Source organism: Euprymna scolopes, chromosome 15 (assembly GCF_053919585.1).
Source record: "Euprymna scolopes isolate OS-2025 chromosome 15, ASM5391958v1, whole genome shotgun sequence".
In the NCBI taxonomy this organism is placed as follows: Eukaryota; Metazoa; Mollusca; class Cephalopoda; order Sepiida; family Sepiolidae; genus Euprymna; species Euprymna scolopes.
The window spans coordinates 38,556,641-38,582,018 of NC_136496.1; the positions used below are offsets into that span (position 1 = coordinate 38,556,641).

At 32.7% G+C, this 25,378-nt stretch overlaps 1 protein-coding gene across 6 annotated transcripts in view; it reads left to right on the plus strand.

Moving 5' to 3' along the window:
• LOC145293786 (sorting nexin-14-like) overlaps positions 1-25,378 on the plus strand; it is a 1,078,299-nt gene that overhangs the window by 1,035,449 nt on the left and 17,472 nt on the right. For all 6 annotated transcript variants that reach the window (XM_080140331.1, XM_080140332.1, XM_080140333.1 and 3 more), the window contains one exon: positions 17,434-17,498. In XM_080140331.1, the coding sequence (XP_079996457.1) occupies positions 17,434-17,498 (65 nt within the window). The remainder of the gene's footprint in view (positions 1-17,433; positions 17,499-25,378) is intronic.

Genomic DNA, 25,378 nt, shown 5'->3' on the forward strand with positions numbered 1-25,378 from the left:
AATTAAATTCTACAACAGTTTAGTTGTCGTTCTTGACATTTTAATCTCACAAAATTGTATGTTTTCTTCTCATAAAATTGTCCCATAAAATTTTGTAAACTATTTTATTCTCATAGAATCGTCCTATAAAATTGCATGGGAACTTATGAAAATTTTTTTAATGAGAATCGGATATGGTTTTGCATGTTGATTCAAGATGGCGTCTCAATTGGTGCATTTAGCTTGATACAACGAATAACTAGTTAGGTTGTATTTATTTGCTTCCCCACTGAGCAAATTAGGCACAAGGCCGTTTTTAAATGTGGAGAGAGGGGCGAGGGGGGAGGGAAAATGGGACCAGCTCCCAATGGGTGGGAAATGGGAGCTGGATAGTGACAATTGGTATGAAGGGTTTCCCCTACATTGACCAAGGTCTGACGTGTGGGTTTAACCCCACATATGGTCTTTGTTTGCGGTATCTGCCGGAACAGATGGTATTTATTTGCTCCCCCACCGAGCAAATTAGGCACAAGGCCGATTTTTAATGTGAGGAGTGAAGGGAGGGGGAAGGGAAAAAGGGGACCAGCTCCCGAGAGGTGGGAAATGGGAGCTGGTTAAAGGTCAGGCATGTGGGGTTGCCCCCACATCTGGTCTTTGCTAGTCATAGCTAGTCATAGCTTGCAGTATCTGCCGGAACAGATACTACACTTTGATCTTGGCCCGAAGACCTCAAATGTCCTCCTGCAAGGGGGTAGTTGGGTATGAAAAACTAAATACTAGCGATTAATGTGCTACCAGCATGGATATCTGGTAATGGGCTCGCCCCACGAGGTTTTGATTGAATTGGTTTACAGGCAGACTGGAGATTATTAATGGCTGAACACAAATCATTTGCTATATCATCTGATAATTGATGGTATTTATTTGCTCCCCCACTGAGCAAATTAGGCACAAGGCCGTTTTTAATGTTTGTATTGTTGACTGATCAGTGTTTATGCAAATGATCCAAATGCTCATCTGATAATCACTACTAGAGAAGTAACACAATATTGATGAAGAATTTTCAGTCGATGATACTTCAGTTCCATAATTGAAATTTTAAATTTACATTTTCCTTCCGAACAGTACCAACATGCAGAAATTTAAATGTAATGTGAACAAAAATCTTGCTGCTAAACTCCCCACTTAGGTCTTCTACTATAAATCTAGCTTTTATCACAGTAGCCTCTTACACTTCAGTGGCAATATGCCTTATTTGGAGCAGACAAAGGTAAAAAATATAAAAAATTATATTTACAATCCATTCGACACTTTTATGTGTACCAAAAAAGATCCAGACATTTTTTAATGATCCCTGCAATCCATTTGATCTGTAAGTTAAATTTGATCACATCATCCAGATGTCCTTTGTCAAACCTTGCATTGCATGTTGATCATACGTGCTCTAGTTTAAATCTGGATGTTTAGTTTTCTTTGCCATACATTATGACATGACAGTGGACCAATTCTTTGACGCCATTATAAATAGCTAACCATCGTCATCTCAAAGACACGTTGCAAGTACCTATTTACAATGCCTCCCCACAGGACAGAGTTAGACACCAGGGTCGTTTTTTAACGTGGAGAAAAGGTACAAAAATAAAAATTGTCTCAGTCGTGAAGGATTTTTCCTCCACCGAAAGAGAACAAGAAAATGAAGTGCAGCATCTGAAGAACAGATACTACACTTTGATCTTGACCAAAAGGCCAAGAACTCTGCCTTCATTTTCCTTCTTTTCTGTTAATAGGCGTCGTCGTCATCTTTTTTTAGTAAGTGATTGCAAAAGTATTAATAAAAAAGAGTACAGTATAATTTCGACCTAACAATTCTTTTGAGGTTTATTTTTTATACAATTTACAGTATACAGACATAATGCCCAGTGAGTCCTCCAACCTATCTTCCATAGGGAGAGGGGACCATTGTCCCAAGCTTTTCTCCACTCTTTAGAAACAAGAGAAAGATTTTATCAGCTTATCCACTACATATCAGAGACGTTTTGTCTATGGCGTTATATTCTGATATGAAGCTCTAGTTCTACTCTTTAACTTTGAATAGAATTTTCCTTTTCTCCTTGCTTATGTGGAAAATTATGTTTTAACATTATTTTAACACATTTCTTTTTTATTACATTTTCACCCCAAACAAGGCACAGTGCTTCTTTGATGTAGGGGGCTACGATCAGGAACATAAGTTCCAGGGATACTATATAGGGAGTTGAGCAGCAAGATGTCTGTTCACATTACACTTGAACTTCTGCATGTCAGTACAGTTGAGGAAGCAGGAACCCGGAAGAGAATTCCAGGGTTTATCAGTTCTGGAGAAGAAACTATTAGAGTAGAAGGTTTTCTTACATCTAGAGAAAAACTTTCTAGGGGTGGGACTTTGTTGTTTGTCCGGTTTGACGGGGGTACAAGCGCATGTATTTAGAATAATTAGAAATAAAAATTGCACACTCAAAATGAAATGGAAGATTGGAAGAAAAACTACTTACTATAAACATAAAATAAATCATTATAGTATCATATTAAAAAATTACTACTTTAAAATTTTCTTCACAATTATTTTTTTATGCAAACCAATTTTTATAGTTACGTACACATATTTTTTTTTATCTATCTCTTGTAAACATTAGTCAGTTCTAATAATATTAAATCAGCAATGACAGTGCAGGTATAAACAGAATATGAAATATATAAGTGATGAAAAGAACAGAAAAAAATAGTGATTATAAAAATGAATCCCTAAACATCAGAATGAACAAATAATAATAATAATAATAATAATAATAATAATATGACCTCAGCCGAATAAGTGCAAAGAAAACTGGGACCTTGAGGAGGCTTAGTGCCACTTAAATCCCAGCAAAGACCAATAGCTGCTGCCAATGAGAAATCAATGGCAAGCACCTGTTGCGATAATGCAAATTTATTTTCAAATGTTATCGAAAGAGGTGAAGAGTAGTGGAAACCTGGGGAGACTTGTTGTCACTCAGCTTTCAGTGAACACCACAGGCTGTTTCCAGGGAAAGATCTCAGAAGATCTATGTGAAAGCTCATTGTGGGCCAATAATAATAATAATAATAATAAGAAGAAGAAGAAGAAGAAGAATAAGAATAATGATAAGAATAATAATAAGAATAATGATAATAATAATAATAAGAAGAAGAAGAATAAGAATAATAATAATAAGAATAATAATAATAATAATAATAATAATAATAATAATAATAATAATAAACCTTGTAAAAAGGTAGTGAAAAATCCTATGATAGGACATTGTATGTGTATGTATACTGGATTACTACTATGAAACCGGGTTGTTTATGGAATCTGTGTTAGTGTAATAAATTTTAGGTTATTAGGAGCTTTCCATAGATTAAAAAAAAATCGATTTTCGCAAATAAATGTTTGTAGTGTAATAAATATATATGGTAATTTATTAGTAAAAATAATATGAAATTTTCGCTAGAAATTAACGTATTCGAAATGAAGTGACGTCACAAATGAAAAAATCGACATGGTAGAATAAGCTAGTCTTATTTTCCTTTTTGCTTTTATCTGTTTGCCAGGACAGACATGTTTTTTGGAGATCGTTTCACCTGCCCCTTCAATATAGACACTGAGGGAATGTAGAATATTACTGTATATAAAGATACAATTTTAAAGAAAAAAAAATGAAGAAACATATTAAAAGGCAGATTGCATACAGTTATCTATTACAATTATTGAAGAAGAAATAGATCAACTCTACTGAAACAATCGCGACTACTACTGCTACACCAAGACTTCATCAGCTATAAGATGGAGAACAGTTGTCCGACAATGCAATAAACTGGCTTCTTTAAGTTGCCACAACGATGTATTTTCTTATGTTAAATACAGCTAACATTAAAAACGTTGTTGTTCGTACTGAGTTAGAGTTGAAAAACTGCATTAGTATGGAACAACTCGTTATAAACAAAGTGGATATGTTTCATAAAATATTCCTGTTATATTTATGAGAAATTATAAATTTATATATTAGCAGGACTCGTGGAAATTCAATGGAATGAGAAATGTATTTAATAAACAAATATGTTTTTCTAAAGTTGATATTATTCTGGATATCACAAACCGTATTTTTGGACATTAAAAAACAATAGCGCACAGCAAATATGAGTTTATTAACATTTCTCTGTAAAAAGTGTCCATTGTCTTTTAAATACAGAACTTATTTAGATGAGCTAAATTAATAAACTAATAAATACCCGGAAAGTAATATTGTGCTACATAGTTCAATGCAAATAATAAAATCACGTTGTAAGAGACAATGTTTAATTTATTCTTTACTCCAGCACCTCGTGATAGACAATCTTCTTTTTGCCCTGTTTCTTTTGAATATTCCCTTTTTTATCTAATGTTTCGCTGACTTCTTTCTACAGTGAAGAATTGCTGCACATCAAAATTATTTAGCGTTCTTTTCTCACACCATTACAACATTGATCATATATTATAATAATGATATTTGAAAACGAGGCTATATCAAAGGAAAGTCACTTTCATATCCTTGTTAGGATTGCCAGATTGGCTATTTTAAAGCAAAATTTTGTGAATTTTTTTGAAGCAGTTTGGCCTTCAAAAATTGTATTTGACCCTTTTCAAATCATAACGTTCGGACTAACTAAGACGATACAAGCAGAATAATATATAAATAAGCAACATATAATAAAGAGATAAAACAGAAATAACAATCATTTTTATAGTGATAAAATGCACTTTATAATAGTCATTAAATTGTCTGAAGTGTAAATGATAACAGACAATCATTATACTAAATAAAAAGATCTTTTATAGGCAACTGTTTCTGTTCAAAAAGTGAACTATAAACTATGTACATTTATGGAGAAATATATTTCTGTGTTTTCCTTTCTATTTAATTCTCATCTCTTTTTTTTTTTTCACTTCTTGTCCCCAGTGGGCTTCGATTGTTATTGCTTGTTTCTCACACTTCGAACTGCCCAACCTTTTTCTGTAAAAGATGCCTCTATGCATAATTTAAAAAAAATTATCATTTTCTGAAAATGTATTAGGCTATGAAAATTTTTAATCATCATCATCATATAGAAATATTATATTAAGATGATAAGGATGATATAATAGTGAACGAACTAAATACATTAACCCCCCAAAGTAAAGGATGATATGAACGAATACTAACCCCTCCTCCAAAAAATGAGAAGTTAATGCCTGGGAAAATGATAGCATGTAACAGAATAGATAGTATGTAACCGCCCCTGCCAACCATCCTCCCAGAATGCTCTTATCCATTTCAAGTTACATACGTTAACCCCCAAAAGTAAAGATAAATAATAAGAGGATGATATGATGAACGAATACTAAGCGCCCCCCCTCGTGCCTGAGAAAATGATAGCATGTGACAGAATAGATAGCATATAAACTGTTCTGCTCCACTCCATTCAAAAAGGAGAAGGTAATCCTGGGAGGATTGTAGGGAATGAACATATACTATACTGCCCCTCCCCAAATAAAAGAACATTATGTTTTTTTTATTATTCTTTGACCTTTTTCCTTAGATCAAAGTGTAGTATCTTTCCTTCACATCCCAGAAACATCAGATGTTTTCTGAAAAGTATTGGGTTACAGGCAATTGTTATTTTATATTTTTTTTACTATATATTATACTTTAATCGAAAGACCAATTTATAGATAATAGATTGCGTTTGTGATTTCGAGATAAATCAATTTAAATATGTTCAATTCTTTAGTCCATTAAGCAAATAATTTGATGTGAATTATCTTTTGTAAAAATTCTAAAGTTCCAAAGCTGCCATAAAAACATAGAGCCGAATATATTAACATGACTGTGTTCATGTGCGATTAACAAGTGACAAAACTGCCGTTGGTTACACACAACAGCAATGGCCAACACCGAGTGTTGATAGCTTTTCTTCTCTATCTGTTCTGCTGATGGCGATATGCAGGCTAAACAAGAGCATATAACAATTGGATCTGTGAAACAAAAAAACTAAAACAAGAGCTTTATGGAAAAATATGCACTCTTGTACTTGTTATCAATTGAAAAAAAAATGTATAAGAGAAGAAAAAAAGACTTGACTGTTTACAAAGATGAAAAAAATAGATAAACGTGAAAAACGTAAACGAGATGGAAACAGATGAATGTAAACACACTTAGAATGTACTGCACGTACGTGTGAACCGTCGGGTCACAAGCACTACGACTATTTATTCTACTTGGATTTTATTCGAAAATTCCTAAACTGTAATGCATTCTGTCTCTGAATTTTGGAGATGAGGATTGATAATTTCAATTATTTGGATTATTAAGACTATTGTTCTCAATTTGAGTGCTGTGTTCACAATATTTCAGCAAATGTAACCTCCGACCATTTTTAGGTGTATCGTTGTAGGATCTTTTTGTTGAAATCGGAAATCTGTATGGAATTTTGAATGGAACTCTTTATTTAATCCAAGGATGTAGCATGCTCTTCTTCCATAAGCCATAACAGAGTAAAACTCTTAATCAATTAACAAGTGTATTCTTAGTACTGCCCCCACTGAAGATTGAAACTTTAACCTCCAGAAGAGGGCCATTTAAAACTGATTTTTATCTAGTAGGAGAGAGTGGGGAGAGTTGGCCGCAGAATCTACCTCTTTTATATTTCTTTCATTAGTGTAGAGGTGATTGGTTGTATCAAACTGAAAATTTTCACATATAAACAACACACATTTTTTCATGATGTGGAACAAGTTTTATTCATATAAGTATGTAAAAAAGAAAGTTGAGAACAAAATTCTAAACATACCATGTTTGGTGAGGGTTGGCCAGGATATGGGGTGACTTGACCACTTCAGTGGGGAGACTTGGCCACAGATGAAGAGAGTTGATCACAATAAAAGAAGTCAAACTTTTCTACCTGTCAATAACAAAATACAACAAAACGAGCATATTTACTAGTCGTTTCTTCTTTATGATAACACCTGATAATATTCTGAAATGTGCCCTGGGCTCAACGATATAGTGCAAACAGAACAAAATATTTTCTTCTTTCCTGTCATCTATGCATGCTGTGTTCTGTGTAAAGAAAGTTTTTATTAGTAAAGAACAAGTCATATGAGTTTTGAACAGCCTGTACAGTAAAATGAACAGACAACTTTGAGAAATTTGAGCAATGAAGTAATTTATGTTGAGAGGTGATTACACTGTATAGACACCCTAATTCAAAGGGATACATGAAAAAAAAAAAATTCATTCAGAACCCAGTAATGTGAAGATATAAAGCCAGTATGAGCTATGTGTAGAGGTGGACCCTTGTGGGGAAAGTTTGCCAGCATGTGGCCAACTCTCCCCACAAGAAAATCTGAACGCAAAATTCAGTAAAAATTAACAATGACTGACACGTTTTAATAAATATGCTGAAAGTTAGGTTAAATGGACACTATTTACAGATGCAAAAAACAAAACACTGGCAATGTCATCAAAGCTACTATGGATTTGAAGGTACAACTGAAAAATTGAAAAACTTACCTCCAAAATGAGTTAATGCTCCCTCTCAGTAATTAACAGTGGCTCAGTTATTCTGCCCTACAGAAGAGCTCTCCAGAAATAAACTAAAAATTAATTTCATACTTTGGTTTTAATTAGACATAGGGGTGGCCAAGTCTCCTCACTGACCAAATCTTCGCTTTCTCCCCTACTTTATCCTTACAGATGATGTGATATATCTGCTAAGACATTCTTCTTACATAACTAAAAATAAAAAGTTTTTACTTACATATTATTATTATTGTCATATAAATATTATTAGCATGATAAAAGTAATATAATAATAAACGAGCTACATATATTATCAGCATAGGAAAAGTTAAAGGTGTTGTTAATACCTGGGAGGATGATATCAACACAAAAGAATAGATAGTATATTACCGAACTATTATAGAACTATGTCGAGGCAGCATTCATATCACAATCTAAACAATCTCTACTCATGGAAATTCTGTTTGAAGATTTAAGCTGAAGTTAATGTGTAATTCGCAGAAAATGTCCAATATTAAATTCCAATCCATCAATCTTTGTTATGGTAGTATTAAAAATATCTATAAAATAAAGAATTTAAAAAATATATATATAAAATGTAAAAAAAAAAAAAATTCCACCATAAAATGGCTTAGCCAGGGTTGATATGCCATAAAGCCTCAAAACCCAACAGATCTTATCAATGAAATAATTCTGGTTTTGTAATGCGGACATCCATCCATACATGCATAAAAGATATTCCATTTATTGTATAGATCCATTAAATCTCCTGAATATAAAATTAAAGTAGGGGAAAATCATTTTTATTAGAGAAACGTTTATATGAATCAGGGATTTTTATGTTTGCACTAAAATGGAAGCGTGTGATGAAGCATTAAATAATAATGTTTTATTATAAATTAATGTTCGATGAATAAAATATGAACAAAAATGAATAATAGATAAATGGACAAATTTCGTTTTTAAAATTATGGCAAACAAATCAGTAGCGTGCAGAGGGGGGGGGGGCTGGTAACAACATGGTGGTGGACTCGAACACCAAATAGGGAAGGACATAAATAGTAGCAGTGAATCAAGATTAGGAGGCTAATTATACAGAAATGGCTGGTAGTCCCTTATTCTTTGTATATATATATATATATATATATATATATATATATATATATAGTAAATTCCACAGCCAAACAACGTCGCAGCCCACAAGAGTCATGACAGTCAATGAACCGGAAGTCCAAGACTCGAGTTTTGCCAGTTGGACACATCCGAACTCAGGATTCGAAACCCGAGCCTCTTGCATGCGAGGCAAGCACTTTACCAACTGAACAAACGCCCCGCACACAAGAATTTCTATTAACCAACACAGATCAAGCAAACTGCACTGAAATCCGACTGTGAAATGAACCTACTTCGTCTCGACAAGGGACGCGATAAGCCAACCATAAATATATATAATAATAAATATATATAATTTATTTATACAAACAGTTATATATATATATATATATATATATGATTAGGTTATCAAACAACATATATTTAACAAAGCAAAACTGATCAAGATAAGAAAAGTTCAACACTATTAAGAGGAGTAAAAGTTATATATAACTTTATTATATCATCCGAACAATGAGGAAAAGAAAAAGGGCAAAATTAAGAAAAAAATGAAACCTCTTAAGGCCATGGCATTTCGAAGCTAAATGCTTATCTTCAAAAGAGAAGAACGACCAGAATTATACAGAATGTAAAGATAGATAAAAACTAACTTAAGAATTGATTGAGATTGTCGGACTGACTTCCTCATCTTGGTTGTTATCGTCACAACGTTTCAGCCGTTTTGCCCTCCGGCCTTCATCAGGTGTTTTGTATCGAACTTGGGAACCGTTTGTTAGGAGTCTCGAACCCAACCCTTTATTATTATTACGGGGGTACCGTGTTCGGACTCCAGCTAGGCTCTGGGACATAGTTGCTGATTCTCTGTTTCGAATGTTACTTTTTTTTTTTTTACTGCCTTCGTTCAGGATTGAACTCAGCACCTTTGGGTAACTGTAAACTTTGATACAATCTCTAGGACCACTCGGCCATATGTCACTAGGACAATTCTTAGTTGGTTTTTGTTAATGTTAAACTTATGTTGTTATTCAAGGTTTTCTCTATCAGAGGTGTCCAAATTGCTTGGTTTGCTCAGTAGGTTGTTATGTCCGAGCATGTGAGCTGTTTCTTTAAGTTTTCTCACTTTCCAGTAGGTCTCTCTGTTTATTATTTTTACTTCATCCCATAGGGGGCGATGGTCCCCCCTATCCATACAGACATGGTTGACTATACCCGATTTTTCTGTCTCCCCTTTAGTTACCGCTTTTTGGTGTTCTTCCACCCTTACTTAAGGGCATGTTTCACCCTTGTAAACCTTTCTGCAACTGCATGGGATGGAGTATATGCAGTTTTTGGTCATGTTCTCCTCCATACGGGGCTTTACTCGTACCAGATGTTTTCTGAGTGTTGACTCGCTCTTGAATACCGTCCTGATGTTGTAGGGGGCACATATTCTCTGAATCTTTTCGGAGATGCCTCGTATGTATGGTAGGCAGACCGTTGGAGGTTTTTGGGTTTCATTCTCCTCTCTTATACTATTAACACATCTGGTGGATAGTATGCTATCGGGGTAGTTGTTACGACGGAGGGTATTCTTCAACCTGACCATTTCTTGGTGGTATGTAATGGTATCGCTACTTATTGTCTCTGCTCGATGTTGTAAGCAGCGTGCGATTCCATGTTTGATACTGTATGGGTGATGGGAGTTGAAGTTAAGGTATTGTCCGGTGAAGATAGGCTTGCGATATACGGATGTCTTAAACCCATGCTCTGTGCGTGATATGAGTATATCAAGGAAGGCCAGTTGGTTATCTTTTTCTTTCTCCATTGTGAACTGTATCGATGGTCTTATTGAGTTCACATGGTCTAGAAGAGCCTGGATGTCTTTCTGATGGGGCCAGAGTATGAAGGTGTCATCAACGTATCTTAGCCACATGGTTGGCTTTAAGGGAGCTGAACCTAAGGCCATGTCTTCGAAGTATTCCATGTATATGTTTGCCATCACTGGTGATAGCCCCTCCTCTTGTCGATATAGGTCAGTACCCATTCTGAAGTAGGTTGACTTAAGAATATTTAGATATGTAATAAGAATGAAGGAATACAATAATATAATTTAACTTCGAAATATCATGGCCTAAAGAGGTTTTGTTATTTCTTAATTTTCCCCCTTTTACTTTTCCTTATTGTTCTGATGATATAATAAAGTTATTTATAACTTTTATTCTTCATCTTTCCTTTAATATATATATATATATATATATATATATTAGGTCTGCAAAAGTTTTTGCCATTTTAAAATTTCATATGAAGAACTATGTTTTTAAAATTTTTTATTCATAACAATAACGTCTTTTGCTCTCTTTAACTTGATTCGATCTGTCAATGAGCTTATGAATTCCCTGCTTGTAAAATTCTTTAGATTTTCATGTGAAATATGAATCTAACTCATGTTCAAACTCTTCTCGTAATGTTAAGCTAAGGCCATCTAAATGTTTTATAATTCTCCAAATAAGTGATAATCCAATGAAGCTATGTCAGGAGAATGGGGCAAGATTTTCCAACTAACTTCTCCTTAGAGGATCATTGCTTAGTGGTGATGTGTGAGGATGAGCATTATCATGATGGAAGCTGACATTAATTCTCCAAACAGAATAGTTTTGAACGAGGTTTATGTAACCTTTACAAAGATTAAGATCCAGATAGAATGATACCAAACCTTATGTTTAGAATCCCGATTCTAATTTTCATCAAAATCCATTAGATGATTTTCACTCTAGAAAATGTAATAAATTTTAAGCTTAAGCATAAGAGGTCTTAAAAATGAATTGCAATTCAGGAAATCTTACTTAATTGGTTTCTGATTTCTATGGTACCAATTTAATGCAAATCTGAAATATTTTGATTTTCAAATAAAACACTATGCCCATTAAAACCCTTTAAAATACTCTAAAGAAACAGGAAGTTGAAGAATATTTATTTATATCAAATACCTCTTGTTAAAATTTCACAAAATCGGAAGTATCTGAATTTGCATAAAACACTTCTACTTCTTTTACTCCTGTTCTATTTGAGGAATTTTACGCTTTCTCAGATGGTTATTCTTCTAGTTATAATCTAAATTGTGAATAATGGGGGGATCAAATAACTTTTATTATTAAAAATATTTTATAAATAAATATTTTAAAAGCATACAAGACTGCATACGGCTTAATAAGACCGAGAGCTTGAATGTATACTAGACACTATCCTCGAATATCTACGGTCTCCCTGTGCAAGTGTTTGGCAGGACAATCTGTCATGAGAAACTTTTCTCTACAAGTAAACCCTGATCAAGAATTCGCTGCCCAAAAACTCAATAACATAAAAAAGAAAAAAATATTGTCTATATTTTTCTTGAGAAGACTCGAAAATCCAAATTTAAAAGAAAACATATTTAAAAGAAAAATTTTCATTTTGATTGGTTTCTGAAGCGTTATACATTTTACAAATTTCAATACTTTCAAATAGTGGATATACGATAAGTGTTGCCTTAAAGCAAATAACACTACAGTTTTATCTTAAAACTTTTATTGAAAAAACAATCAATGCAGGTAACTTGATTATGCAGTAGAGTTGACATCTATTCAATGTAGCCGTCTTCAGCCTCAATCACTGTCTAGATACGGGTCCAAAACTGAGAGCATGCATTTTCCACAAGTGTCGGCGGGAACTCGGCGAATGGCGGCGATTAGGCTGACTTTGATGTTGTGGGAGGTCATGTTGGTGATTTTCTTAGTGTATGATCAAACGGGGGAGGAGGGAGCCAGTGAGAGAAGCGTACAAAGTTATAGCACTCCTTGTAAAGCCAAGCCTAGGTCTCTTTGAACTTGTGAGCCAGTGCCGAGTCCTGCTGCCACATCCAGGATCTGCCAGTGGCCATCTGATTGCACAAGGGGATCACCACACTCTTTAGCACATCCAGGTATATATTAGTGTGGATTTTCAAGCCAACTTCAAAAACGTGAGGTGGCATGATGTGGCTCTCACTTGAAACCACACCAAAGACCATAACCGTGTCCGGAATCTTTGTTTGTATCACCCTCGGCACGTCCCTGTTATTGATGGCAATGCAGTGATGCATTTTGAGAGTGCTGGCGATGGTCCTGTTGTCATAACTTAGATTGGTAAAGAGCATGAGTTATACAGTGGTGCATCTCCGATCACTGTGTCACTTTCAGACATGATAGAAAGCTCCTGTCACTCTTTGGATGTATACACAACTGGCCAACTAGTAGATAGTCTGCAACCAGAAAAGAAAAGCGGTTTTTTATCAAACGGAAATGGAATCATGTCATCTTTTCTAAGGTGATAATTTTATCATTCCACCCTGTACTTCTAAAATTCATTTTAAAAGTATGTTATGCCTTATAGCTGAATATTATGGTTAGCGGCATTACCAAACCCACTGCATGCTAATGAAGCAAACTTTTCTTTATTTTATTTTTCTCTTTACTTTACATTGCAAAAAACAAACAAACAGTATCTAATAGAGAGTTGACCGCCATTTGTTTATTTCTATTATTGCAGAATGAATCATATTCTTTTTATCGAATAAAAAGGAAAATTCCAATAAATCTTACATAAATGAAACCAAAACTTGAAAGTTAGCAAATTCACTTAGAATATTAATAAAGCTTTAGGAAAAATTGTATCATTATTTGATTTAAAGAAACTTTTTTCAAATGTATTTATAATGATGCCGTCTTTGCTAAAACCATTCATATTAACTTCAATGTGTCGCAAATTAAATTTAAATCAATTAAAATCAAAACAAATATTGTTTAATGTAAAAAGTTAAAGTCGACAAATTACAGGAAGTTTTAATTGTATGCAGAGTCATGTTTTTCTGTCTTGCCACATAAAACAAAAAAAATGAATAAATAAAAACTATTCAACCAAAATTTTGGCAACAATATAGGAGAATGATGCATATACCTTTTTGCAAATATGTTAGTATTTTTTATACTAGCAAATGCCAGTACTATGGACAAGCTTTTTTTTAACTAATGAACCACCATTTATCAAGGCCAAGTGCCACTCGAAAATTAGGCTTAGTGAGATTGTCAGTTTAATGAATAAGACTATTAAGAGAGGATTGAAACTGATGAATGGAATGAAAGAAATGATTTCTTATGACAAGTGTTCGTTGCTGATAAACCTTTTAATTTTTGCTGATGAAGCAGAAATAGCAGCTGTAAAAAATAACTTGACGCCTCGATTAAACATTTTCGCCGAATGAAAGAAATGATTTTGTCAGTTTATGAGTTAGTTTCCATTTGCAAGCTTTCTTTTATAGAAATCGCTACAGACATGCATGAAGCCAATTAAGCTAATGAAAAATCATTATCGAAAATATACAATTGTACTTAATAAAAGTCCAACTGGCGTGTTTAAGGGAAAGTATGGTGATAGATTCCCCTCTCACGAACTAAAAATGAATACAATTTCGTAATCTATTTTTGCAATCAGCTTGGGAGATGTAAAAAACAACATTTATGGACAAGAAAACGCTAGCATTAAATAAAACAATCAGAAAATAAATATATAAATTAAATACTGAAATAAAATGTAGTGAATTAATATTTGAATCTAAAGATGAAAAGATTAATATAGAAGTAACTTATCTCGAAAAAAGACTTCCGTCTCCAGAATCCAAACTGTTGAAAAGAGTTTTAGCTTTAAAAACATCAGCGTTCCAAAGATTTTTTTTTAAATTAACTGTTAAAAGAAAAGCATGATCATATTCTGGACTTTAGCTAATGATGTTTTAAGAAACTTGCGATATAAAAGAAAAGCGAGAGGGGGGTTTCCGGAAGTCATCTGGTGATGTTATAAGTAATTGTGAGATAAAATGAAAGCAGGATTGAGGGGTGGGGGTCTGAAAAGAAAATATAACGGTTAAGTCTATGCTAACTTTAAGATCGACTTAGTAGATAAATAAATATTTATAAACGAGAAATCGCTAGCATTAAATAAAACAATCAGAAAATAAATATATGAATTAAATACTGAAATAAAATGTAGTTAATTAATATTTGAATCTAAAGATAAAAAGATTAATATAGAAGTCACTTATCTAAAAGAAAAAAAGACTTCCGTCTCCAGAATGTTAACTGTTGAAAAAAGTTTTAGCTTTAAAACCATTAGAACTGCACGCCTGTGGAATTGTCTTCCGTTTTCCTGCTTTCCAACCGACTACAATATGGTTGTCTCCAAGTCTAACGTAAACAAGTTCTTGATGAGCCGTCCCACTTGTTAACAAATTTACCGAATTTCCATTACTAACGATTACTATATTGTCCAATTTCTACTGTACACTCTTAAACCCTTATCCTCGAGTGGCCGCTCGGCCTTGATAAGTGGTGATGCCTATGTAAAAAATATATATATATATACAATTGTTGAAAATAAGTTTGTGGAATAGTTATTAAAAAAGTAAATTGATGGAAAGCACTAGACCAATGGGTTAAACAAGTTGAAACAAAGGGAGCAGGAAATAGATCAGACAATTTTGAAGAACACATGCCATAAAAGTATTTAGAGAAAAGATTGAGACTAGCAACATCACGTCTGTGGTTACAGAGAAGAAGAAAGGGTGGGAGCCAATTAAATTATCTGAAAACTACAAGTAGAACCTTTTTAATTTCAGATAATGAATTGTTATTTTTGTATTTTTTGTAATGTTATCTGAGGATATTTAATAATGAATAACATAATAAAAATCTTATTTATTACTGTAAGTGAACAATGTAATTGATAGTTACTAATTGGGTAACTGACTTTGAATGCATACAAAGAATGGCTCGACTGTACCTGTACTATTGTCTTATTGATCACCCAACAAAGGAGGGATTGAACCTAGTAATTCACTCATGTTCGTCCGTTTATTTGTTCGCACTTTTTTCAATAATCACGCCTCAGATTTTTTTGAAATTTTGCACAAACATTAGGCATGGTGAAAGTAAATTTTTGTCAGAACAGATTTTCTGGAATAACTCTGGTTATCTCTCCTAGGACGCATTATATGGATAAAAATTGCTTCCAAATCGTGCATCTGTTCATTTGTTCGCACATTTTTAATAACCACGCCTTGAATTAAAAATTTTGCACAAACCTTAGTCATGGTAAAAGTAAATTTTTGTCAGAACGGATTTTCCAGGATAACTCTGGTTGTTCCCCCCCCCTAGGGGGCATTATAGCGGTAAAATTGCTGCCAAATTATTCATAAAATGTTCGTTTGTTCGCACTTTTCTCAGTAACCACTCCTTGAATTTATTTTTAAATTTTGCACAAATGTTAGTCATGGTGAAAGTGAATTTTTCACTCGTGAAGGGGGAGCTGCATGCTTGGCTTGTTTTTCAAGGTTAGCATCGTTATCATTGAAATGATACTTGGGATAGTCCATTGTACAATGAAAAGGGATGTCAGTACTTTATCCACAATAATATTACAAAATATTTACTTCTTCAAGATCAAATTGAAAGCATCCATGATCCTATTTATTTCGTTTGCTTATATTTGTTTTTTTTTAGTGTCGAAACTATGACATGTACATCATATATAATTTACATGGTGATGGTGGTAGCTACATATATTAATGTATAGATTTTTTTGCTTTTATTTGCTTTTTCTTTCTATATTTTTAGTTTTTTAACTTCTTTGCTTATCGATACACTTTTACACAAGTTTCCATGTAATCATCGGAAGAATTGCACTCATACAATTATTATACTCCTACTCATCAGCAGTTAAACATTAATATAAGTATTTTTCTTTATCATTTCTTGTACCATCTTATTAGCTTTCCCAACACGACCATTACCAGGGAGTCTTTTTATTTTAATGTTTATGTCATTTTTTTTATTTATGTTTTTTGAACTTTTTTATTAACAATAAAAAAAAAGTTTAAGTTAAATTTAATTATTATGGTATAACCTTGTCATCACAAATTGAACCAAATTGTTATAAACTATAACTGATTTTGTTAAGCTAATGATGTTTGAATCCCTATTTATAAAAATATTTTATTTAAATAGCTTCCAAAACATTCAGTTTCTCAATACATTAAGATTTAAAGAATTTTAAAACCAGGAATAACTTTCTGTTCAATAATTTCAAGGCTTCCAAATTCCGTTCAATTTTTGAAGTAATTCATTTTATATTTTTTTCAACAGTAAACAAATAAATGAAATTGCTGCTTTGATTACAAATGACGTTAAATTTGAACTCAACCTCAGATCAAAAGTCTCAAACTCAAATCTTCTCTCTGCACTTTCCACACTGACGGTGACTGAGTTGCTACCAATCGATATTAAGCTGTGACGAGATTTGAGACAGAATTGGATGCGGATCACTCAAGATAGATATTTTGAAGTCGTTTGTTGTGACTGGCATTGACCAAACACTGGCTGGCGATGAATGATCAAATTAAGAAAGAATGAATATATTAAAACAATAATCTTTCCACGCCACTTGATCCTGCTGTGTTAACTGTTCTCCACCTACTAACCCAAGAACTTTCATCCATTCTTTCAATGTGACTAAACGAATCAAGTATCCTTTTTTGCACACAACTCTCTATACTCTGTAGGTTTTATCTTACCCTGAGATAGTCTTTAACATCCGTTGTATCATTCTTATATCATTTTTCTTCATTATCAATAATTTTATTTATTCATTTTTGTATCGGGAGAACCAATTTGCATTTCGATTATTTTAATTTATATTTCAGGTCTGAAGAACAGAAAAGAGAAAGACATGCTAAAACACTTTACGAAATGAAAAAATACATCCCTGGTAAGATTTTATTATACTAAAATTATTATTTTAGTAATTGAAATTATATAACTATTATATTCTCCATCCAATCTATACTCCTTTAAATTCGTTTTTCTTTTGTGTGTATTGATATTCATATTAAACCCCTCTTTTCTATTTATTTAAAAAGAAAATACAATTTTCTTATATCTTGGTTGTGGAATTGCATTCACTAGCAAAAGATCTAGCTAATTTGCATATTCATTTAAACATTCATTCCCTATAAGTTGCTTCGGTTTTCTAATAGGATAATCATCTTTAGTTAACTATTACGTGTAATTATATTCATGCAGATATTCTACAGGCTCCTATATGGTTGACTATTTTAAAAAACTGATTACATATAATGATAGAAGATGTATCGAGATACAGGAATGGGTATGTTTGATCTGGCAGAACGGTGGTTCATTAAAATTGTGAGGTCTGCATTCGCGCCTGGTCCACAAAGTATGGAAATAAAAAATTTAAAAATTAAAAAAAAAAACGTTTACAAGTGTTTTTGATACAGATGTACATAAGAATACTTTGATAAGTATGTTTTAATTTAAATAAGGATGGTATGATAAAATTGTGGGGTCTTTGTTCGCGCCTGACCTCCATAGAATGGAAATATGTCACAAAATTTAACAAGGTTTTTTAATATAGATCCACAGAATATTGTGATAAGTGTTTCAGTGTGAACAGGTATGGTATAATAAATTATGGGGTTTATCTATTTTATTTTTACTTTCATCATATTTTGCTTTGGTTTTGATACCCCCAAATTCGAAGCTATCTCTTTACAACCCTTCCTTTTCTTAACCTATCATACTTTCATAAATCAGAGTCCATTTTCTGTAGGCTGTTTTTGAACCCAGTCAACGACGGGAACTTTTGCTAGTATATATAATATATATATATATATATATATATATATATATATATATATATATATATATAAATAAAAGTGAAAATTTCTGTCTGTCTTTTCTCTATGGTAGTTAAGGAAGACAATTATACAGAAAGGCATTTCTGTACATATTCACACTTTTTAATATATACATATGCACATAACCTTATGAACAGTACATAGGGCCTGAGCAAAGCCGAGCGGAACTGCTAGTCACATATATTTGCTAGTAAATATGACAAAAGACCATATATGATACTGCTTCTACACTAACAAAGGGGAAAGCAATGCCTTAAAGGATAATGTCATGATGAACGGACATACACTATGCTATCCCTCCAAAGGAGGTGATTCCTGAGAGGATGGTATTATGAACACAGAAGAGATACTACATTACTCTCTTTCCCATCCAACACACACACACACACACACAAAGAATAGAATGATACCATGACAAATGAACAGATACTACTCTTACCTCCATCCTAAATTGAGCATTTTAAGAGAGTACATTAGTTTAAAATAGTACAGTAAACTGAATTGCACATTAAAAAATAATAATAATATAGTTAATAGAATATGACAAAATTCTGATGTTTCAGCATCTGACAGCAAATCTTCATTATTAAAAAAAATAATACACTGTGTCCTCAAATTTCTATTAGTCTGTCACACATTAATGTAAAATAGCTAAAGTTTTAAATACCTTTATTTTTGGGCTGTCATGCTTAAGTTTCAATATTTTCTTTACTCTGCATTTTCTGCTCGTAGCATACAGAGAGGTTTTTGTTTTAAAACTATAGTATTATAACATCTTTATTTTATTTACTTTCTATACCAATAGAAGCAAGAGAAAATAAGTTTTCTGAAAATTAAACCACAAATAACAAACTAAACTAGACATTAAGTTTAGACACAAATGCAAAACAAGTCCTTCTATCCCAAGCACCGCCAGGTGTTTTGCTAGTATATATATATATATATATATATATATATATATATATATATATATATATATATATATGCTGGAAGCTTTTCAACCTTTAAAACTATTAAATAATAATAAAAAAAAAATTTAATCCCAAATCCTTCATCAGAAAACTCATCAACTTGTAAGTCAATTAATCTCTTGCAGTTATTGCGTTAGTTTGCTTCCAAGAATTTACACTAATGTTAATATTATTGCAGGGACCAAGAAAATCTGTGTCGGAAATTTAAATAAAACGGTATTCTATATTATGGCACCACAGCAGTGTTGATCAAACACCACCTCTCTAAACCAACAAGTACCAAAATGTTTTGAATTACACACACACACACACACGAGTCTTGAACCCGTGAGCAAATAATTAAAATTGTGTAAATGTAGCTTAATTTGCATTGGGTACTTCTAATATAATTATAGTTTATATAATTTCACTTTAAATAGCTCTACATACGTATTGAGCATTTTTGAAAAAAATGTCGTTTTTTAGTTGAATACATTTGAACATTTATTTATATATATAAAATTAGTTTATTTCTCTACTTTTTATATTTTCACATTTTAATGCATGCTTTAACGAATTACCAATTATAAATACATCCTGCATAGGATCTTAAAGGACATCTCCTATATTGACACCCCAAAAAGGAGTTTTAAGAAGCATATTTCTATATTTTTAAGTATAATTCAATATTTTTAAGTCACAGAGTTCAGGGCTACACTGGCTCGAAGTAGCAGTACCTGTCACTTCTATGTATATATGTTGATTAAAATGAGTTTTGCCTTGGATACTCTTGGGCAAGGTTTTAGCATCCAACTCTTTCTATCGTCACACACAAAAAAATCTATTTTTGCTAGCCATTTCTGTCTTTTTTTTTCTTTATACACTATTTTCCAACCTTATTTATCCTATAGATATGACCCAAAAGAGTTTTCAAATCTGAAGCCCTTATTCAAAAGCTTTTGGGAGTTTGTAGTCATTTTTTTTGTTGCTATTACTCCCAAGTACACTCAGGTTTGAACAGATTGTCCTTGTCAGGGTCCCGTTTATAGGTTAATTATGTACAATTTGTCTACAAAATAAACACATATTAAACAAATTAATTTACAAACTAATCATATTGCTATGTATATATATTAAGATTTGTTTATATATTTGCATGTGCAAGATTTACTCCTAAACTAATTAAGCAATGTTTATGAATTTTGGAAGACAGTTGCAAAGCAGAACGGAGTGTAATGTAAGTTTTATTTAGATTCATTTAGTTTTATGCAAATGGTGTAAATTCAGTTCAGTTCAGTTATTTGTAAAATTTTCATAATATCAATTAATAAGTTTGTTTTTTGTTTGTAATACGTTAAAAGGTTTTTAGAGAGTATAATATGACAATATTTGATTTGAGATTTGCATTTAAGTTCATCATAATTTCTATCAAACTTAAATCTTAAATTTTATACATCTGCTTAAAATCAAAATTATGTAATTGATAGTCATTAAACTTAGAATGAAGATTCTAGACATAAGGTTTATTATTATCTATATATTAATACGATAGCATGTGTGTTATTTTCTATGGTCACGCTTACATTAGGGTTGTTTGATTGTTATGTACTTCCATTACTTGTAATAAATAATTTTACCAAGAATTCCTCATAAGTTTTGGTTTCGATTTCTATTATAGCTAATGGCACTCCAATAATCTATTTTTTTTTTAAATAATTCTTCATAAGTCTTGGTTTCGGTTTCATCTGATGGCACCTTAGTCGTCTATTTTTTTAATAAATAATTTTATCAAGAATTCTTCATAAGTTTTGGTTTCGGTTTTGATTATAGCTAATCAATAGTGTTCACTTTTTATATAGAATATGTACATTATTAGGATAACAATTTTTATTTAGTTCATAAGCAATCCCGGATAGGTCTGCTGTACATTTTAAAGAGTAAGTATGAGAAAATATAGTTTGGTAATAAAATGAAGACTTTTGCCTAAATATTTTTATTTTATGCAATTTTTATCTTTTTTTTTTCTTTTTGATTAATGTGAATGTATTGGACTGAGGAGAATAAGATATATGGTCTGCAGAGCTAGGCTGGCTTTTATTTCTACTTGCACATGGTTAATATAGATCTCTTGATAATATGACGTCATATCTTTATTACTGCACTCAAATCGCTGCTTTGCTGTAAAATATGAAAAGTTGCTTTGCACCACTTGAAATCGGCAAACTATCTTTTACACGGCACAATTTATCATCCAGGCATTGCACATCTGGGAGAGCACGATTTTAGAACCATGCACTTGCACACGTCCCGAAAGTCTGCATGTATAATACTAGTGGAATTACCTATCAACAACTGATCGTTGGAATTAAAACGCTTATAAATAAACTAGTGCATTAATCAGGTTTATTATGATAATTGATATCGGCTTGGAAGTAACTGGAATGTTACAGAAGAGAAAACAATTGTCTAGAGTAAGATTCGAACTCTAAAAATAAAATGAAGGTGAATGCTTCATTTACACAGTCACTGATTAAACGAAATTAATTTGTCTCTTTAACGTATTTAAAAAGTTTGAGTTCAGCATAGGGATACAAAAGTAAAAAAATCTTCTTGATTTTAGGTTTATATTCCTGAGAAATTATCTAAAATAAACAAAACTTCCATTTTTAATGATAATAAATCAAGGAAGTATGATGATTTAAGTAAAAAATAGACATATATATATATATATATATATATATATATATATATATATACGTATACAGCAAAGTTTTAGACAATTAAAAGTATGTTGTTTAATCGTTGAATAATAGAAAATATTAAACTGGAGAGGCAAGGCTAAAAATTTAGAGAATGTAACAAAGTGCGAATACATAGCCATGTGCGAAATGACGTCACAGTAGGAGAAAAAACTATGAAAAAGAACATATGCACAGACAGAAGAGTGCTTTTTTTTTTACAAAAGAGTCACCACTTCTCAAGGCTCAGAGGCTATTCGAGGATAAGGGTTAATGAATGTACAGTAGTCAATGGGACAATATCGTACTAATCGTTAGTTGTGGAACTTTGGTAAATTGGATTACTTAAGGGAATGGCTCATCAAGAAATTGTTTACATTGACTTTAACTACCATTTTAATCAGCTGAAAAGCAGGTAAAAGGAAGAGAGTTTCACAGGTGTGCGGTTCTAAGAAAGATGCTTTGTTCATGGAATCTACATTAAGGTTTTGGCACAGATAAAGAATGGGTGAAATTATCGATAGTGTTTGTTGTGAAAGTTTGGTGAGGGATGACCATGGATTGCAGCTCAAACGAGCACTTGTCATGAAAATAACCATAAAGCAGAGACAGGCTCGCAATATCTCTTCTGCAGGAAAGAGGTTGCAAGACGAGAAAAGGGCATCCTCCATTAGGCTAGGAAGTCTATTTTGAACTCTGTCAAGGAAGGATAAGCTGTTTTTAGCAGCTCCTGCCCAGATGTGGCAACAGTACTCAATCCTTGGACGTACCTGGTTCTTATACAGGTAGAAAAATGCATTAGCAGTGAGATATCTACTGGAGTGGTAGAAAGATCCCACCATTTTTCCAGCAACCTTGGCAACGAATTTTATGTACAGATCAGGAGTAAAGGTCAGACCAAGAAGGTTGTCAAAACATGGAACCTCTCCAAGACAAGGACCTTTCATTTCAGTTGATGCTAGATGGAGATCAGAGCATTAATGATGGAAAGATAGAAGCTTGGTCTTAGAAGCAATTGGCAATACAGCAGCCCCAGTACTTTGCACCTTCTCATAGGACAACCTCCTTAATGGTTAATCTAAGGTTTGGGTCCCTGACTATCAGGCGGATCACGTCAGCCCAGTTAAAACGTTCACCTTATTAGTGACAGGGCTACAAGGATAGATATAGAAACAGAAAATTTCCATCTCAGGCGACTGCTCACGCAAAAATATTGCCGACCTAGGATACAGCTTTTTCTTCTCCGTTTGTCAGAAAAATCTCTCAGGACAGAGGGATAAATTAGAAGTGAGAGTTACGACTGAATTCAGAGAGAATGATCACGTTTTATTCGGGAAAGTACCTGGAAATAAATGTCATTGTTAAAAAAAATAGAGTCGAGTTATTACTCTTCTTACGTTCCTTGCAATGTACTTTGCTATAATGTGTTGAGTCCCAGGTGTATATACGTTAACACCTGTGAAAAGCTGTACAACATTACATGTGTTTCTGATATTGGTTTTATGTCTTTTTAATTTTGAATAAAGAGATTTAAAAATGATTACAGAATTTTGGACATTGATAAGGACATTGGAACGAGGGTGCTGATTCCCAATCAATGAGAAAATAGCCAAAATGAACAAAAGAAAATGCTGTTTGTGGTATCCAGTGAACAAAAAAGCATTTTCTTCTGTAATATTAAACGTGACCATATTTTCCCAATTGCCAGAACATTTAGCCATCACGTATCAGAGCCACATGATTCTCATCAAATTCCATGAAGTTGAAGCCATTGGTACATTTTACCACTAAGTGTCTATAAAACCCACACAGTTTGCTGTTTAAAATATTCCCATCGACTCTTGTAGAATTTATGGGTTTGTTTCCTCTTTGGGAAGATGCAAAACCAAATCCTCAGTTACCTCTAATAGGATGATACCCTCTTCTTTTATATGTCTTTTTAACATAACCAACAACCAACAAAGCCTCTTCAGTTTCAGCAAGGAAAGTTGGTTCGAATCTGACATTGTTGACATTCTTTTGACTTCATCATTTTGCTTGCTCATACAATGTGTTTCTATTTTCATAAGGACTAAATTTTTTCCTTTTTTTAAATTTTGTAATTCCTCAAACATTTGAAAGCTAGAATTTCATAGTCTTTTTTCTATTTTTTTGTATCTATCATCAAAATACCCACAGACTGATTCTCGTTTTGGGAGAACCCATCAAACTGTTCAAATTTATCAAGAAAATCTATGAAAAATATACAGGCTGTTTTCTGCTTTAACTCGGTGATAAATAATTGAGAAACAAATACGATATAATCATGTTGACACACCAGTTCTCATTAGGTCAACGAAGTTAAGCAGTGTTGAGCCTGATAAATACCAGATGGGTGACCGATTTAGGAATACCAGGTGCTGTCGACACCTCCCTGCAGGTTGCAAAAATCTAACGTCGTCATCTCTAACTGAGGTATACATGTGACTGGGGGGGGGGGGCACTTGTGAATTCCATATTCCCATGAAACTTCTTTGGAGGAAGCCGGTTAAACTCGCATTAGGGTTAGTGCTACAGTTTCATTTCACTCATTTCAATTGAGGAAAACTTTTTTGTCCATATCATACTCATAGGACTCTGGTCGAGTAAGTGCAACAGTAATCTCAGCCTTTGTTTTAGGTAATTCCAACACTTTGGACGAAGCCAAAATCTGTTTTATATAATTCATAGGATTTTGATTTGTGAAAAATCGGAGGACTAAATCTTAAATTCATTTGTTTGATTTATCTCTATGTCTGTTTCCTTTCTGATTAAAAGAAGAGTTACACACCGTACGAAAAGTCTTTTCCCTACTGTGATGTCATTTCGCACATAGCTCATCATTTGCATACGTGTATTCGCACTTTGTTACATTCTCTACACCGGAACCACACCTTTTTTTTAACACTAGAAGCACACTATATTTTTTTGATTTTGCTAGAAAGAAAATATTTTGCAAACCACATGTTCAGAGTTGGAAATAATTAAAAAAAAAAACTTGAATTAAAAAAATAAAGTTCCTTATTTTCTTTAAAAAATATCAAACACACGACATGAAATGTGAAACAAAAAGTATTCATTCAGAAAATTCACTGTTGAAAGAATGAAAATGTTTTGTTTCTTTTATTCATTTTTTTTTGTAACTTTTTCTTTTTCCACGGTTGCTGTATATATTTTTTGTACGCTTCAAAAGTGAATAGTTTATAGTCGCTTTGTATTCACTAG